The sequence below is a fragment of the Apodemus sylvaticus genome, chromosome 11 (genome assembly GCF_947179515.1).
Source record: "Apodemus sylvaticus chromosome 11, mApoSyl1.1, whole genome shotgun sequence".
Lineage (NCBI taxonomy): Eukaryota > Metazoa > Chordata > Mammalia > Rodentia > Muridae > Apodemus > Apodemus sylvaticus.
Genome location: NC_067482.1, coordinates 76,841,585 through 76,859,361, shown reverse-complemented (window position 1 = coordinate 76,859,361; position 17,777 = coordinate 76,841,585). Strand labels below are relative to the sequence as shown.

At 50.2% G+C, this 17,777-nt stretch overlaps 1 protein-coding gene across 1 annotated transcript in view; it reads right to left on the bottom strand.

Annotated features, from left to right (window-relative positions):
- Nucleotides 1–6,980: 6,980 nt before the first annotated feature.
- The window catches only part of Zfyve28 (zinc finger FYVE-type containing 28), a 90,082-nt gene continuing 79,285 nt past the window's right edge, over nt 6,981–17,777 (bottom strand). Inside the window, exons 10-14 of the mRNA XM_052199328.1 lie at nt 11,504–11,655; nt 10,695–10,811; nt 9,540–9,644; nt 8,567–8,670; nt 6,981–8,087 (exon numbers count right to left, since the gene is read on the bottom strand). Coding sequence (XP_052055288.1) covers nt 7,956–8,087; nt 8,567–8,670; nt 9,540–9,644; nt 10,695–10,811; nt 11,504–11,655 — 610 coding nt within the window. The 3' untranslated portion in view covers nt 6,981–7,955. The remainder of the gene's footprint in view (nt 8,088–8,566; nt 8,671–9,539; nt 9,645–10,694; nt 10,812–11,503; nt 11,656–17,777) is intronic.

The following is a 17,777-nucleotide window of genomic DNA, read 5'->3' as shown; positions in this document are numbered from 1 at the left end:
CGCCGGAGCCAGGAGGACGTGGACCGTGTCTCGGGAGACACCAGGCAAGATGCGCTGCCCCGGCACTTTGTCATGCCCATGCATGTCGTGCGCAACGACCTGTTGCCCGGAGTCAGCTGTACCATAATCTCGTGGAGGACCGGGCTTGGGGCCTGATTGGGGCAGAAGCTGGGATCTCGCTAAAGAACTGCAAATGACACCTGTCTCTGCATAAATAGTGACTTCAGGGAAGGCTAAAACTTGGGGACAGGGACGCAGACCATTGGAATCTAAAAGCTTCTCAGATGTCAGACCCAAAGTAGGCAGGATCAGCCATCAGGAGTGAAAAGGAAGGACACCAGGCTTAAGGAAGAAGCACCACGATCTACTGACACTAGTGAGCGAGAGGGATCCTGGAGTGTACTCTGCTCTGCGGTGCTTGGTCTGAGGGTAGGGCTATTCCAAGAGCCAGGCTATGGTGACAAGAGGGTGAGTTCTTCAGCAAGCTCCTGGCTGTCTTGGCCACCCTAAGCCATAATGACCCGGGTCCCTCATGCTGGCCTATAGATGCATGAGGGACAGAGTGCTCAAGATACCCTAACACCATCCTTTATATCCAACCCCTCCCACCCCTTGATCCTCTCTCTGTTATTAGGTTGAGGACAAAACAGCAGGCTGGAGAGTTCCGTGGGAAATAAGGTGACTAGATAGCAGCCCTTAAAATTCAAGGAGGCTACTGTAGCAAAGAACAAAAATTATTAACATTGAACTTTAGGACCAATGTGGATGCATTATGCACACTTCCTTGTGGCTCTCCATATGTCCAATATGCAGATAAGGAAACTTGCAGTGTCCCCTTGAAATAGAAAAATGGAGATTAGTGCTCCCACACTCAGGGCTGTTAACTATCTGGGAGTGTGGAAACCAGAGCCACCTCCCTCCCAGCCTGGGTGTGAGCCACAGATGTCTGACCTGTGGGGCCGGATTAAGAATAACAGGTGCTCTGATGGAGCCCTGAAAAAACAAAAACGAAAGAGGAACCTCATACTGCCATAAACAGTCCTGTATAGACACTGCCGAACTCCTTGGTTTTGTTTGCAGTGCCCCTCTCACTAATCCCATGATCACTCCAGGGCCAGGGCAAATAGAACGAACTAGTCTGTGGGGCTGCCCAGAGTTGTAAAGGAGAAGGGTATCCAGCTTTCTGGAGCACTGAGGGCCATGCTCAATGCTGAGCTTTGGGCCCCTGAGCTTAGCATAGGGCCAGCATTTTGAAGGGTGCACCCTTGCTTTCACAGGCTGGTAAATTGCCTCCAAGAGCTAAGGCAAGCCTGACCTCCCCAGGCTGCTGCCTCCTGCTATTGGGACGGGATGTTCCAGTGTGCTGAAGTGGAGCACAAGGGTGACCATAGCCTCCTAGCCTGGGAAAAATTTTAATCTCCACTGGGGACACTAGCTTCCACCAGCTGCGTCCAAGACAAAGCGCGTTTCAGTGCCAGAAGTGCTCTCCCTCTCCAAGAACGCTCGAAAGCTGGGAAGGAGTGGGCAGTGACCTGATAAGTGAAGGACTCTAGCGGAGTCCCAGGGGCAGGACAGCAAGCCTGCTGCTCAAGGAGGCTGCAGATGGGCTGGCTTCCCGGGGGAGATCTGGAAACCACTGCTCAGAACAGGAAGTGGCTTGCAAGTACAAAGAGCAAGTTTGTCCCCTGTAGACCAGAGGGGTCTCTTCACCCATGGCCTGCAGTTGGAGAACGGACTCCAGCAGTGCCTGTGTGCATCTGTGTCCCAAAGTTCCCAGGGTTTGGGAGAAGGAGGCATCAGGCTGGCCAACCAAGACCATCTTCCTCATTACAGGCCACTGTGACATGCCAGGCCCATCCAGAGAAGGCTAATGTCTTATATAGGTAGAGCCCAGATTTTCCCAGTTGGAAACTGCAGAGTCCAAAGTAGTGAGTAAAAAGAAAGACAAAAGACACCCCTACTCTTGGCACTGCATTACCCCAAGTCCTCAGTGCCGTCTTCCCTCACAAATGGTAAACTCAGGTAATGACCCAGGAGAAAGGACGTAGGGCCTTCCCTGGGGTTGGGTAGATGACCAGGGATAACAAGTCTTCGCTCTGCCTGGCTTTTCCCTAGCTGGCCTCCCTACCTCCATTTCTCTGACTAGGAGTGAGGCTGGTACCCATTTCTGGGACGTTTGCAGGACTGACCAAAGAGCTTTTGGTCCAGTGTGAAAAAGAGCTGCTTTGTTCCTGCTCCCCCTGCCACAGAAACACAGCGCTGAGGAACGGTTAGAAGGCTGCTCTTGGGTCTCTTCCCACGTACCCAGTCAAGGCCTCCTTTCTCTGGGACCAGGATCACCAGTTTTACGGTAGGCAGCACCATTATAGTTCCCTGTCCAGGCATGGCAACATTCCCCAGGCTTCTTAGGACCAGGGAGTGTCCCACACAGCCACAGTAGAAATGTCCACCTCTCCCTCTGATCACCTAACCCTGACTCTGCTTCCTCACCTCTCACCTTTGACCACTTCAGTCATTGTAGTAGACACCCACAGCCATCAGGCCTCAGCCCTAACATCCTTTTTTGCTTATGTCCTGGCCCACTTGTCAGAATCCTGCAGCCAGCACCTGCCTCTCCTCAGACCTTCAGTAGGTGGCTCCTACAGGAGAGGTCTGGATCTGTAGGATGGCAGGCCCAGCATGGAAAGCCATGATAAGCTCAGTCCTCCAGAAGCCTCTGCTACCTGCACACACGCGCACACACACACACACACACACAAACACACACACACACACACGGGCCAGTTGTGTACCTACAGCAGGGAAGACTATATGGAGATTCTGTTTGAGTCCCTTCCTGAGAGCCATTCTGGATTCTAGTATGGCAATGACAGTCTGGCTCTCTAAGCCTCAGTTTCCCTAACTACAAAATAAGAATGACAACCTCTAGTTTATGGAGGGGCTTAGTGGCACATTGGAGGACACATGAAAATCCCAAGGCAGCAGCAGGCACCCTGGGAAATGGGAGGAATAAGTACAGCACTCCTGTGAGGCACTGCAAAGCCATGGCCACGCCCATGGGGAAATGGAGCCCATAGGGGCAGGCTTACCCAGCCACAACCGGTCAGAATCTGGGGTGGAGCTGCTGAGGCTGCCAGGCTGGCCAGTCACAAGTACCAGGCCTGGTCTCCAAGCACTTGGAGGCCTTCCAGAAAGTTTGACATGCAAGAAAACACTGTGTTCAGAATACAAAAGGAAGACAGAAAAGTCAAAATGCATCAAGATGTAATTAACTGTCTATAGACACTAATATAGTGTCAATATTGTTTTTAATTTTGAAATAAAACAGTTCGTTGTATCTGTGCATGATTTGTGGAGTACTTTTTTATTGCAAGTTTCTCCCTACTATACTAATAGGCCATGCATAGATTAACAATGTATCTATTTAAATAAATTTTGTAGCCCCAAAAGTCCAAGTCTTTCCAAGGCTTTCACAGAGGAAAAAATATTTAAAGTCCATGAATGAAGAATGTGAGTGGATTCACTTGCTTGCTGCCTGGAGGTCTCCACAATAGGGAGGGCCCAACATGGCTGCCTCTGCCCCTGAACACATATGACTGTGGGGTCCTCCTTCTTGGAGGTCAGACATGAACCAGAGGGACTGTGTTCTGCTCTGTGTGTGCTGTGGATGGGAGTCAGCACTGCTATAAAACAAGGCTTCCTGTGCGACTGGGAGGAAGCACGGGCTTTGGAGCCAGAGATAGCACGAGTAGGGACTTAGGGTCCTTATTACCTCCTCTAGCTTTCTCTGCACATCCTAACAGCACCTGGCCCACAGAGGGTCTATAGAACCTCATGATGAAGGATGATGTCTGCTCCACCCGAACCCTACCTGTGAAAAGTTCCCAGTTCTAGCCTGGACTCTTCCTCTTGGGGTCCCAGAGCTTCGAGGACATGTCTTCCTTGCTGTTTTCCACTACTGTGCCAACTATAGGCCCCTCTGGGCCCTGCACCCATCTGCAGGATCTTGAAAACTACGACACGGCTACTGGTCTGTGCTGGGATTCTGTCTGACCATTAGGGTGCCAGTTACAGTGGGATGAATCCTGCATGGGATCACTCTACCCCACAACACACACACACACACACACACACACACACACACACACACAAAGCTTTCCTGAAGAGGCATGAAGTGCCCCCTGGTGGTAACTAGGGGCTGCAGCTAGAATTCTGGTTGAGTCAAGGACAGAGAAGGGAGAGAAGAATCAGGTTTCAAATCCATGCTTCACTTGGCCACAAGAGCTATCTTTACCACAGGACCCCAAAAGTCCTTCAGAACCCCATGTTCTGCCATATGCCCCGGCGTCACTATATGTCTGGCTACTTTTTCTCCACTCAACTGAGAATACAGTGGAGATACCATGCTGCCTTCCAGCCAGGGCTTCCTGGGGTAGGCAGATAGGGATGGAAGACAAGTTAGCTATACAAATGAGCCGCAAACGGGGGAAAATGCATCAAAGCGACCTCTAAAATCTCACATGCACAGGTGGAACCCTTAGAGGCATTTCTGTGGGCACTGAGTAGATCCCTATGGAGGTGACAAAGTGGGACTCTACAGTAATTTAAATGAGACTGTCCCCTGTAGTCTCAGATGTTTGAACACTTGGTTCCTGGATGGTGGCATTGTTTGGGAGGGTCTAGGGGGTGTGGCCTTGTAGGTTACTGAGGTGGACTTTGGAAGTTTATAGTCTTGATTGATGTCCAGTTCTCTCTCTGGGTCTTCATACTGTGATACAGGATGCACGCTCTGGGGTTCTGTTCCGACACCGTGCTTGCCGTTTCCGCCATGCTTCCACGCCATGATGGATTCATTCCTCTGGAACCCTTATGCCCAATAAACTGTCTTCTGTGAGCTGACTCAGTCATGGTGTTTTATCACAGCAATGGAAAGTAGCTAACATACCAGACGTGAACCTACAAGTGACTTCCCCTTCCCGCTGCCCATGCTTTCTCCCAAGATCAGGCAGAGCCACCTCTGCTCTAGACCCAGCCTCAGCTTGCCAGCTTCTCCTGGGCAGAGCTGTAGGCAGTTTGGTCTCTCAGTACCTGTGGCCTCCTGAATGCCACCAGAATCTGGGGTAGGAGTTTTGGAGATTGCTGAGGGTCCCTTCCCAGAGCCATGAGAGTAGTCAGAGACCAGTGAGAACCCTGCTGCCAGCTGTCAAGTATGGTGAGGTTGTCATAAGCTGGCCCAACCCCCAAATTCCAAGGATGGATACAAGCACAACTAGCTTGGACCAGTTCTCCAGTTTTTCACCTCACTGGCCACTTCTGCATCTACCTCTTGGTGGATTCTCCTTGAAGCATGCAGCTCAAGCTTAGCTGCTGTCTGACCTTCATGAGCTTGAGTTTCCCTATCCAGGCCAGGGGATCCTGTTCTCCTGAAGGACTGCCATGGGGATTAATTATTGAGGGCATATAAAAATCTGGAACAACAACAATGGTGATAGCAAGGAAACTAAGGCTCAGGAAGGATAGCCTGAAGGAGGTTCTGAGTCTAGTTCAAAGGAGCTGATTCCACACCTAGATCTCTGAGCATGCTCTGTGTTTCTGCTCCCCAAGATGGCCTAGATACAAACCCCAACCATAGATGAGGCTTCTAGAGCCTTCTTTTGTGTGCGTGTGCGTGTGTGTGTTGTTGTTGTTGTTGTTGTTGTTGTTGTTGTTGTTGTTGTTTTCAAGACAGGGTTCCAATGTGTAGCCCTAACTATTCTGGAACTTGCTCTGTAGACCAGGTTGGCCTCAATTTCACAGTGATCCTCTTACCTCTGGATTAAAGGCATACACTACCACCACTGCTTGACATCTAGGGCCTTCTTGAAGTGTCTTAATCCTGGCTCTGCTCCTGGATTCTGTGGGATAGCTCCACAGAAGAGTAGTATGACAAGATATCCTAAATTTATCATGGAAGGCCCAAAATTCCCTCATCATGGTTGAATGGGACAGTTGATCACCTTAATTGAAAGACACCTATGGCCCCAGGCCTTACAACAGAGCAGTGCAGGAAGCAGTGCCTCTTATCCAACCCACAAAGGTAGACCAGGCTGCCCCAGAAGGCCACTTATGAGCAGATCATATGGGGAAAGCACACACACACACACACACACACACACAGTTCTGACTTTCACTCCTTTCTTCCTCTGACATGGTAGAAGAAAAGAACACCCTATTTCCGATCTGGAAAATAAATGCCTGTGAAGACAGAGAGAGGTGAACTCCATGGTATATCCCATGTGGGCTCCTACAGGGCCCAGCTTCCTGGTCAGTAGCATCAGAAAGCCTTCTTCAAAAGCTCCTGTGGTACAGCTGTCGAGACAGTGACACAGACACGGAATGGAGATGAATTAGGGGAAAGTAATTTTTCTGCATTCTGCCCCAGTTGGCAGAATGATGGCATCTAGTGTTGGGAAGTGAGGGCCACTAACCTAGCTGGACTCTTCTTTCTAATCCTCCCTAGGCGTGTTCCACTCAGAGGGGACCTCGCTTTAAAACATCAACCAAAAAAAAAAGTATAGTCATTGCTGTCTCTTACAGTCTCTCTTCCCTACCCATTGTCACCAGTGTGGAGTGGCCAGAGGCACCTGCTGTGCCACTTCCCCTGGCACAGGGCATCTTAGCTGCAGGATGGTCATCAGGCACCAAAGAGCAGCTAGGGAGCCAGACATCATCCCAAGACGGAGGACAGGCTTACAGGGCCAGGGAATAGCCAACCCCTCCTGAGTGTTGACAGGAGGACAAGTTCTGCTGTTCAACTGTCCCTAAGTCACAAATGTCCCAGTCTTCCAGAAGAAAAGCCACATCAGCACCAGCACCATCACCTACACAACAAAGTCAAGGACTCAGTGTGCACAGAAGACGCCAGAGCGTGTGCAATCCTTAAATAGATTTATGGAAATGGTTTCGAATTACAGCATTTAGAAAATAAAAATAATCTCAATACATAATATTCCCTCTGTTATATGCTCTCCCCCACCCCCGCACAGAAGCCATTTTTGTGCGTGTGTATTCCGCTGCTGAGCAGCAATTGGATTTCATCCTATAAAAGAAGCAGTAGGTGTGTCATCTCTCTAAAAATAAAACTGTAATCATCATTGCAACGTGAAGCCTGAGATTGAAGCCTGAGGAGGTGTCTGTGCGTCTCAGCCTGTCCAGGCCGCACTGAGGTCTGAGGAAGTGGGTTAGAGTCCCAGTGGGTGCAGAGGAAGAAGGGAAGGTTAGTTAGCCAAGCTGCCTGCCAGGTCCAGTCCTAAACCTGAGAGCTCCGCCTATGGTATCCGTGGGTGGTCAGCCCCTGCTCCGCCGGCAAGTGGCAACAATGGAGATGCCAAGAGCACGCCCGCTTCCCCTGGAGACCACTATGTCTGCTCCCTACATTCCCTCTTCAAAAAGAAACGAGATGAGTATTTTTGAGGAGGGTCTGAGGCAGGTGTAAGTCCTCTGGAATGAGGTGTGTGGTAAACAGCAGGGGGTCCTAGCAGGCCCCCCTGGATTCTACTTCCACATTCTTGGCTACAGAAGAGAACACAGACTTGGCCCTCTCCTGCCTTGTACGCACAGCTGGAGCAAAGTGCCATGGATGGGCAAGAGAAGAAAGTCCAACCCTGCCTGACCAGGTAATGTGACCTGGAAGCAGCCACTGGGCATCCCTGGGTCCCTCCTCTGAATAAAGCTGACCTCTCATTGGCCCATGCCAGGACTGGTGTCTCCACAGTGGAAAGGCCAGCCCACAGACAGAGACTCCGAACATTCTGGAACCTGGGCAGGCCTGCAGCTGCTGTGGCATGGTGGGATGCAATGAGGCCCTCCCGCAGCACAGCCTGGACAGGGCACACGGCAGGCACAGCACCTCCTTCCTGGAGACCCTGGATAGGACTCTAGGCAGCCTGCTCAGCTGGTGCATGCCAGGCACAGCATCACATGCCTGTCTTGTCACTGTAGAAGGGTGTAACGTGGAACATGTAGCAGTGTGTGCACACCCGGACAGGCTTCACCTGTCCGTAGCGCGGAAGTGGTGCCGAATGTGATGAGCATCGGGAACAGAAGATCTGGAAGCCAAGGAGGGACAGAGGGCAGTGAGCAAACAGGGCTTTGTCAGCCCCTCACACAGCTCTCCCACCCAAAACAGGCAGGGAAATCATGGGCAGGCATCTGCCGGGCCCAGACCTTACAGTCTATGGGACTGGGGTTTTCAGGAAACTCTGGGTAGGGCTTGCCCAGTAGGTCATGCTTCTTGAAAGTAACTAGGTCCTTCACCATAGCTACTGAAGACTCCTTCTCAAACCCCTGCCCCTTCCTGTTCTCACCTTGGAGAGGCCAAGATTGTACCTGGGTACTACCTAGGAATAGCCTAAGACATGGAATCAGAGTAGAGCTCAGAACCTAGACCCAGGGTCTAACACAAGGACCACAAAAATATGACTGAGTTCCCAGGACATCAGCTCTAACTTCTAAACCCTGTTGCTATACCCGGGGACAGTCCCCACACAACCCCAAAGATACAGAGGGCCAGTGGCGCCCCACCTACCTTACCACAGCTACGACAGTGGTGCTTCCTGCGGATGACGGTGAAGGGAGCCTTACAGGAGGTGCAGAAGCCACAGGCCTCATCTGGTACCCACTCAGGAGGGTCTGTCACAACAAGAGCAGCACAACAGCAGACATGTAAAACAGTCTGAGCTGGGGGTAGGGAAGGATTGAGGTCTGGCTGCTGGACAGACACGTCCCATCAGACCTACTCCTCTGATCTCACTCTAGGCTTGTCAGTCACAGCCAGTGACTAGTGACAATGTCGGTGGACAGAGTCATACCTCAGTTGCAGGCCTGAGACCAGGTCAACTGAACTCAGGAGGTACAGCAGACTCAATTATAATCCCCCAAGACCTTGCCATCTCTGGTCACTCTGTCTAGCCATCTAGTGAGACACTAATCTGGGCCTCCACGATCCCAGGCACCACTTCAACACTTCACTAGCACACTTTGTGCCATCCTTGGGCCTTCTCCCATAAATGTGCTGTAGTATTCCCAAAAAGGTCAGGATTCCTTTCCTTTGCTAGCCAAGGGGCCTAGCTTCCAGACTACTCTGGGAAGTCTCCATGTGATCTCTCTGAAGCCCCCTTCTCACAAGGAAGGCTTCTATATCCCTCAAAACCCCCATTAACATTCCAGAGTGTCCGAGGCTGCTATGGGAGACTCTTTCAATGCAGGCGAGTGCTAGTGTATTGGATATTAGCCAGACCAGTCACGTGTAACCACAGTCAGTCCTCCTCCCCCTTCTGTAGCTTGTACCTACTAGGCTGAGCTGCTAATCACCAGGCTCGAGGTTTCACAGCAGTAAAGGAGCTGTATATACCTAGGACTAAGGAGGAGGTAGAGTGGGTGGCCTTCGCCGTGGGAAGCTGTACCTCCAGATGGCCTGGATGTGCAGATGGACACGCAAAGAGAAGCTCCTTCTGCTCAGCAGACAGCATGCCAGCTTTACACCAGAGCTTTGCACATACCTTCAAAGTCCCCATCTCGGGTTTTGGCTGCCAGTTCTGATGATGACACAGTCTCCTGGCATAATGCACAGTCCTCCAGGGCCGCACTCCGCAGGGTCTGAGTTACTGAACGAGAAAGGGGAACTGCTGGGGGTTGGTGGGCAATGCAGTAGATGCAACTGATTGCCCTTAGTGAGCACGTGGGTGCCCCTGATTTTCCAGCTCCCTACAAGCCCCCAATCACCGCTCAGCACACAGAACAAGTCACCTCAGTAGGTAGGATGTCAGTGTTGGCAAAGTTCTCCCTACCAAAGACTTCATTCTTTGTCTAGTGTGGTGGACCCTGGGGGCATGTGGTAGTGGTAGTTAGTTCCTCCTCATAGAGCAATCTACCCTGACTGGTAAGAGTTCCTAGCTATGGTTCCCAAAGCGAGGATTTTAAAGCCCTGGCATCTGAGAGCTCTGACCAGAATATGGCCAAGGTGCCTGTGCTCATCTCCAATTTGACTCATAATTTCCAGAGGCAGCCCTGCCTGGGCTGCCAGTGAGAGTCTGGCCAGGCGGATGATGCGGTAGTCACTCCTCACCAACAAGGACATTCCCTGTTAAGCCAGACTTCCAGGCCCAGCTGGGCTATTCCATATACCCAGATAGAAGCTCTTATGTGAAGATATAGCTCTCCCTAAACAAGAACCTCAGACTAACACCAGGGGTCAGAGACAGTGTCTAGGGGCTATTTCCTACCAGGGACCCTATAGGGACAGAGGGCAAATTCCCTTCCTTGCCAAATATCTATTTCCCTGTTTGTGTATAAAGTATGCATGTACATGGAAGCCTGTACATGTGCACCCATGTGTAAATATGAGAGCAAACGTGTGCCTTCAATTAGCTGAACGTATGTAAATATGAGGCAGCTGAGAGCAGCCGTTGCCACCCTCTCCTAGAGAGCTGGGCCATTCTCCTCTTTTTCACTTGTTGGATGGCCCATGGAGAACCAGAGCCAGGCACCCACCTGCAAAGAAGGTGGCATGGAGAGCCACCTCCCCAGACTATACTCATCTCCCCAAGTCAACAACCTGGCACGTTCAGTTCGGCAGATCCTGGGGTGTGTGGCTGCCTTGGTGTGGTTTTCTGCACGTGGCATGAGCCCAGAGCCTGTCCTGCAAGTCTACTCACCCTTCTTTAGCTTCTCTTTGTCATCTGTTTCTGGCTTGGTGGCCATGACTTCAAACAGTGTTTTGAGAATACTTCTCAGGTCGCTTGCATAGTTCGTCTGCAGCTGGTCAGCTACACCTGAGAGAAAAGTGGCAGGAAGACAGGAGACTGGGGTGAGCCAACCACACTGAGAGACCACACTGCCACGTGCTGTACAGGATGCACCCGGTGCTCATGGCCCAGCAAGTGCCAAGCCCTGGGGAACGGATTCCCTTGACATAAGTATAAACTCGGGGATCAAGAGATAGGAAAGAATGAAAGCTTCCTACCTAACTCCACCGTTGCTGCTCCCTGATATATAACTTATCCAGGGATCACAGCCATAACTAAACTGTGGTAGTTGCCAAGAGATACTCACAGAGGACCGCCCCCCCCCCCATAACACTGTGCCTGTGGCAGCACCGGTTGACATCATAGAAGCAAGGAAATCCAGATACATCCACATTATCCTGGTACCCCATACTACACTGGCCTTAACTTTTGGCTGTAGGGTCACAAAGCAGACTCTGCATAGCCATGGATCCCAGTGTAAACCTCACTCCCGGGTGGTATCGAGGGCCTGGCTGTTAGGTTCACCTGCCCATCACTCTCCAGCCACCCCTAGAGGAAACCCTTTCCTCCCTGTAGGACATTTCTAGCCCCACCCTAGACTTGCTCTTCAGACCGCACTGCGCTCCACTTTAGCCAGAGAAAGCTTGGACAGCCCCACTGTTCTTTCTCTCCGAGGCACACACTGCTTGCCCTCTACATCTTAGGTCTAGATCACACACCTGAGATGCAGACAAACAGGCGGTGGATCAGGTCATGGCTGCCATGGAACCTGGACCGGATCTTCTCTCTGGTGGCCATGGGGGTGACAGGCATGGCTGCAGTGGCCACCTCCAACCTGGTGTTGTCTAAGGAGCAGGAACCGGACAAGGAGCTGATGCAGAGAGGAGAGGCAGGGTAGGTAAGCAAGGGCCACGAGGGACTTGTCTCACTTAGGGCTTCCACTGCTATGATAAAAAGCATGACTAAAAGCAGAAAGAGTTTATTTCAGATTACAACTCTCAAGTCTCTCCATCACAGAGGAAGTCAGGACAGGAACTCAAGGCAGGAACCTAGAGCCAAGATCTGAATCAGAGGCCACAGAGAAACACTGCTCATTTTCTGTAGCCAGCCCAGCCTCCTTTCTTATACAATCCAAGCCTACCTGTCCAGGGCTGGCAACACTCGCAGTATTCTTGGCCCTTCCACATCAATTACTAATTAATAAAATGCCCCACATACTTGCCTACAGGCCAAGTTTATGGGTGTGTTGTTCTCAACTAAGATTTCCTCTTCCCAAACATCAAGGTTTGTGTCAAATTGACAAAAACCAAGTAGCAGAGGGCCTACGAGGCCTGAGGGCAGTGGGACAGGGCAAATCTGTCTGCAAGTTCTCCTCCAAGGAGCTGAGTTGCCTGGATGTGTCATTTCACATAAATGCATGGGTGTGTACACTTTTAAAAACCAAGGGACCTGACAGACCTTGCTCCGGGACTCCTGCCTTGCTCTAGCCTTTGATGGCTACTTTGCTGCCCTCACCCTTCCAGGGGGGCTGATGTGGCATTACGACAGCTTGAACATCTCCACCTTGCACCCTCATTGAGCATAATCCCCCCAACTGCTGTGAAGACCTTTCACCTCTCACGCCATCTGTGGGAACAGAACACAGACCCTGAAATGTGTACACACCTGAACCCCTGAGTCTGTGAGGGGAACATTATTGAAAAGAAGATCTTTTCGAATGTAATCAAGTGAAGGGTCTGGTATTGAGATTATCCTGGATTATTCAGAAGGTCCTAAATCCAAACACAAATGTCCTTCCTTGCAAGGCACAAAAGTGGAAGCACAGGAACTCAAGATGAAGAGGAGGCCACATATTCCAGAGTCTGGAACTAGAGTGATGCAGCCAAAAGTCCAGGGTTCCCTGGAGCTCCCTGCAGTTGAAGGAGGCAGGAAGGGACTCTCTCTGCTGCTTTTGGGGGGAGAACAGCCCTGCCAGATTTTAGACTTCTGGCCTCAAGACTATAATAAGGTACATTTTTGACAACTGAGGCCACTCTCTGTGGTACTTTGTTATAGCATCAACAAGATATGCAAATATTCTCCTCCTCCTAAGACCTCTCCCTTCTCCCCCACCCCCAGAGGCTAGTTTTATTAGATTTGTTCTTTAGAAATTCATTCTGACAGTACACAGGGGATTCCTAGTCAAATCTCTGAAAAGCCAGGACTCTAAGCACTAAGTGGAGCAAAAGCTGCTAACCTTCCGGCAGACTGGCCACAGAGTCGGGACAACAAGCGACAGGAAAAGTATAGGAAAGGCCATGATCTGAGGCCAAAGAAAGAGCGAGAAGATGGTTCATCAGCTAGGAGCAATGGCTACTCTTCCAGAGGACTGGAGTTCCCTTCCCAGAACCCACATGGTCCCTCACAACTGTCTGTAACTCTAATTCCAAGGGATCTGACTCCCCTTTTTGTGGCTTCTACAGGCACCAGGTATGCATATAGTGTGCAAACAGACATGTAGGCAAGATACTTACATGCATTAAATAAACACATGAAAAGCAGAAAGGTTGCTAAGAACTAGAGAAGCAAATTTACAGGCCTTGGTTGCTGGAAGTTTCAGAGAGCTGCCAAACCTAAGTGCCAAGAATCTGTCACCCGAGGCTGTAATATTACTCAATGTGGCGCTGAGCATACCAGCACCCAAGCATTCAGTAATTCTACCACCAGCTGGCTACCTCTTCACACTGCTGCCAAGAGGTGGGGCTTCTGATGGTTTGAGCCCACTGCAATAAGCCTCCAATCAGAGTGTTTAGGGTCACAAGCCTGTAGCATCTATATGCCCAGAACAATAAGCCCTGCTTATAAGCTATTAGCCTCTGGCACTCAAGGGCTCAAGACTGTCAGCACTAGGAGAGCTTTTCCTGTCCAGCACAGATTCTCCACAGGCAGAGTAAAAGAACCCCTTGATCAATAGCAACTCGTGACCTCTACTGCCTCTCTTTTCCTTTTGGTGGGAACCGATTTATTTGTTGATCTGTTTTCTATGCCAAATGCTTGTGGGTACTTGGCTATTTGGTGTACTTTAGAGGAAAGCCTGCCCAACAGGAGTAGAGAATGGTATTTGGACTTCTTGTTGGAGTGTAAACTACTGAAAACACCCGGGAAAAGTGCCATTAAAATAAAACTGTATATACTCCCAATCCTATAGCTCAATGAGCCATTTTCAACATAGCCCTGAACCCTCTGTCTCTGTCTGCTGACACGACTGATCTTTGTGACAGCATTCCAGAAGAAAACTGGGAAGAAGTTCAAACCTCCATGATAGGATTCGGAGTCCACTGCAAACCAATCACCCACTGCCGTGGCTACCAAGGCAGGGGTGGACGGGCCCACCACAGCCCACTTTAGGCGTGACTTGTATGAGCAGTGGGAAAACACAGGGCTGTGCTCATGGATACAACCCTGGGTACAGAAGCATTTGGGAAAGGCGAGACACCAGTAACACTCAACAGTGGAGGACTATGCAGGAAGAGGGGTGGTCCTGGAAGGAGGCCTTGAGCCCAGTGGCTTCCTTCATTACTGGATGGGACACTCACAGATGTGTCTCCTGTTAGCATGCGCTAATGCAGCAAATGTTTATTGGTACACAGAGAAAGCCTGGGAAGCTGGAGTCAGGGCTTGGGAATGCTGAACCACAGAAGCTGGGATCCTGCTAGGATCCTTAGGATGAGCTCCAGGCCCCCACATCTGGATGGCTCCATTCTGTAGATCCCAATGGGTTCCTATGCTCTGATAAATGCAGAGCCCTTTACTCTGTGGGTAAAGCTCCTGACTTCAGTCTGAGAATGTGGGCCTTGTTGACTCTGAGCTGATTATTGAGGAAGAGGAAGGGACTTCTTTTCAAAATTCCCTAGCTGTGGTTGATAGCCTCACCAATTGAGACCAAGCTGGGCTTGAACTCACAAAGATAAACCTGCATCTGCTTTCTAAATGCTGAGATTAAAGGCAGGACCACACCTGGCTCAAATGATCTTTTTTGAGACAGGGCCTCATGTAGACTAGACTGGCCTCAAACTAGGTATTGTAGTGAAGGAGGGCTTGAACTCTTGATCCTTCTACCTCTACCTTCCAAGTGCTGGGAGTACAATCATGGCCACCACACCTGCCTAGTTTTATTGTTTCAGGCCAGGTCTCACTATGTTACCCAGGTTAACCTCATGATCCTCTCACTTTGGTTTCCTAAGTGATAGGATTAGAGCCACAGACCACTGTACCCAGCTCCCTCAAAAGAACTGGAAGTAGAGACTCAGGCATGTTTGGACAGAAATGTTTTGAGCATCATTATTCACACGGCCAGAGGTAGAAACAAATCTGAAAGAACATCAAGGGAGGATGAGTATTAACACAAGGCAGTGAAATATTGTCCAGCCTTCAAAAACAGAAGAGACTTGGACAGACTCCGGTGCCAATGAACCTTGAAACATGCTACGTGAAAGGAAGCAGATACAAAAAGGATCTTACAAGACTTCATTATGTGAGGGCTCTAAGGCTGGCGAGTCCAAAGACACCGAAGATGGTGTGGGTAGATGCCAAGGGCTGGGGCAGGGACATGAAGACATAATGCAGCTTAGAAGAAGAAAACTTGCCGGAGAGGTAGGTAATGGTGGCTGGCTGAGGATACAAGCGAGGTATCACAGTGCAGCTCAAACCACAAGGGGCTGATGTCATGTATTTATCAAAATTGCATTAAGTGGAAGTAAAACAAGACAAACAAGAAGGGCAAGGAAGAGAGGCAAAGGCACTGAGGACAACAGGCAGGGAGGCAGGATACGAACATACTGGAAATACTATTAAGTAAAACCCCTTTCCGGTGGCTCAGCACGGAAGGGCACCACTGCTAAGCCTGAGGCCCTGAGAGGTGGTAGAATGGGACCCTGCAAACTGTCATCTGCCTTCCACAAATGTACTGTGGTACGAAGCCAAGCCCCCGCCTCCACGCCACAGAGTAATAAATAACTATAAATATTTTAAAACTAGAGTGCTGTCAGGCATGATGGTGCACACCTTTAATGCCAGCATTTGGAGACACAGGCAGGCGGAGCTCTGCAAACAGACCAACTTGGTCTAAAAAGCAAGTGACAGGACAGCCAAGGCCACACAGAGAAATCCCATCTCAAAAACCTAAAACCAACCAAACAAAAAACCTTAGAGTATCATACAAGCACAGATGAGAGATTAGGAGATACCAAGCATCTCCTTTCCGGCCAGAATCAATGAAGCATTCATCATGGTACATTTCCATAATCCCAGTTTAGGAGAAAGGTAAGTTTGAGGCTAGTCTATGCTACATAGTAAGACACAGTCTCAATAAATAAACAAACAAATGGAAATTCATTTCCAAGAAGACAATGAAGATGCAGCTGGCAGCAGCTGGCACCCTTGGGCCTGCAGATGGTGGTGGCAGCAAGAGGCGTAAAGAGGAGAGAGGTGGTGAAATAGCTAGGGCACAGTGGGTGCCCGGCCAGCTACATAGAAACATACTGCTGAAGATCTGACGCTGAGATGAAAATAGCAGGCAATCTGGCCTGACCACAAGTTAGACATGAAGGTCTTGCTGACCACACTCAAGCCCTGGACCTGGCCAGTCCCACCATCCTGGACATCTCAGTCCCCAAGAATAAAGTTCTAGAGAGCTGAAATGACCACAGCATGTTCTGGCTCTGCCTTCTTCATGAGTCAAGAGGTCAGGCAATGTGCTGGATAGTTTTGTCAACTTGACACAAGCTAAAGTCATCTGAAAGAAGGAAACCTCACTTAAGGCAATCACTTCCTTATGGTTGTGCTGTAGGCTAGCTTGTAGGGCATTTTCTTAATTAGTGATGAATGTGGGAAGGCCTGGCTCTTTGCGGGCGGTGCCATCCCTAGGCTGGCAGTCCTGGGTTCTATAAGAATGCAGGCTGAGCAAGTCAGAGGGAGCAAGCCAGTAAGCAGCACTATGGCCTCTGCATCAGCTCCTGCCTCCAGGTTCCTGCTTGCTTGAGTTTCTGCTCTCACACCTTTTGATGGTGAACTGTTGTATGGAAATAAACCTACCCCAACTCCAAGCTGCTGTAATGGTGTTTCATCACAGCAATAAGACAGGTAGGGCAGGACACCTTTCCAATAACAAGCTCTAAAAACTTCTACCAAGGTCACACCCAATTTGCAGACCAGCTGTGAACAGCAGCAGGTGGTGAGCGTGCTGTGACCATCAGACACCTTACATTCCTGCTTGGCTTGAGCAGAGTTATGTATGCTGTCCTAGGATGAGTGGGAGCCATTCATATGTATGATGAAGTCCTAGCCTGCAAACAGCATCCTAGAGGGTATTACAAACTCAGATGAGGTCATACTAGAGCAGGGTAGGCCCTGATCCAACAGGATTGATGTCTCCATAAATAGTAAATCAACACAGACACGCATGAAGGAACAGCAGCATGTGGTGATGAAGGCACAAGTTGGGAGTGATGTTTCCACCAGCCAAAAAAAGTCCAGGGATGCCTGGCCACCACCAGGAATGGGAGGGTAGCCTGGGACAGGGTCTCCCTCACAGTCCCTGATAGAACCAGCTCTGAGACTCTCTGATCTTGACCTCCTGTTGCCAAGACTGCAAGATGGCAGCTTCCCTCTGCAGCATCTACAGCTCATTGTTAAAGACGCCCCAAGACACTTTTTCATGAAGGAATGTCCTAGGTTTCAAGAGTGTCCCATGACTGAGATGAACCCAATGTCCAGACTGTACCAGGCACAGGCTGCACCCAAACACTGCACAACTCTGACCAAGACCCCACAGGTCCAAGACCCCACAGGTCCAGGACCCCACAGGTCCAGGACCCCACAGGTCCGGGGCTGTGGAGCAGGGGTGGGATGGTCCCAGGACCTACAGAAGTCGGGAGGTCTCTATTCAAATCACTCATCTCCCACACCTTTAACTTCCCTCCTCCTGCTCGCTCCTCTCAGCCTTGCTCTGTGCTA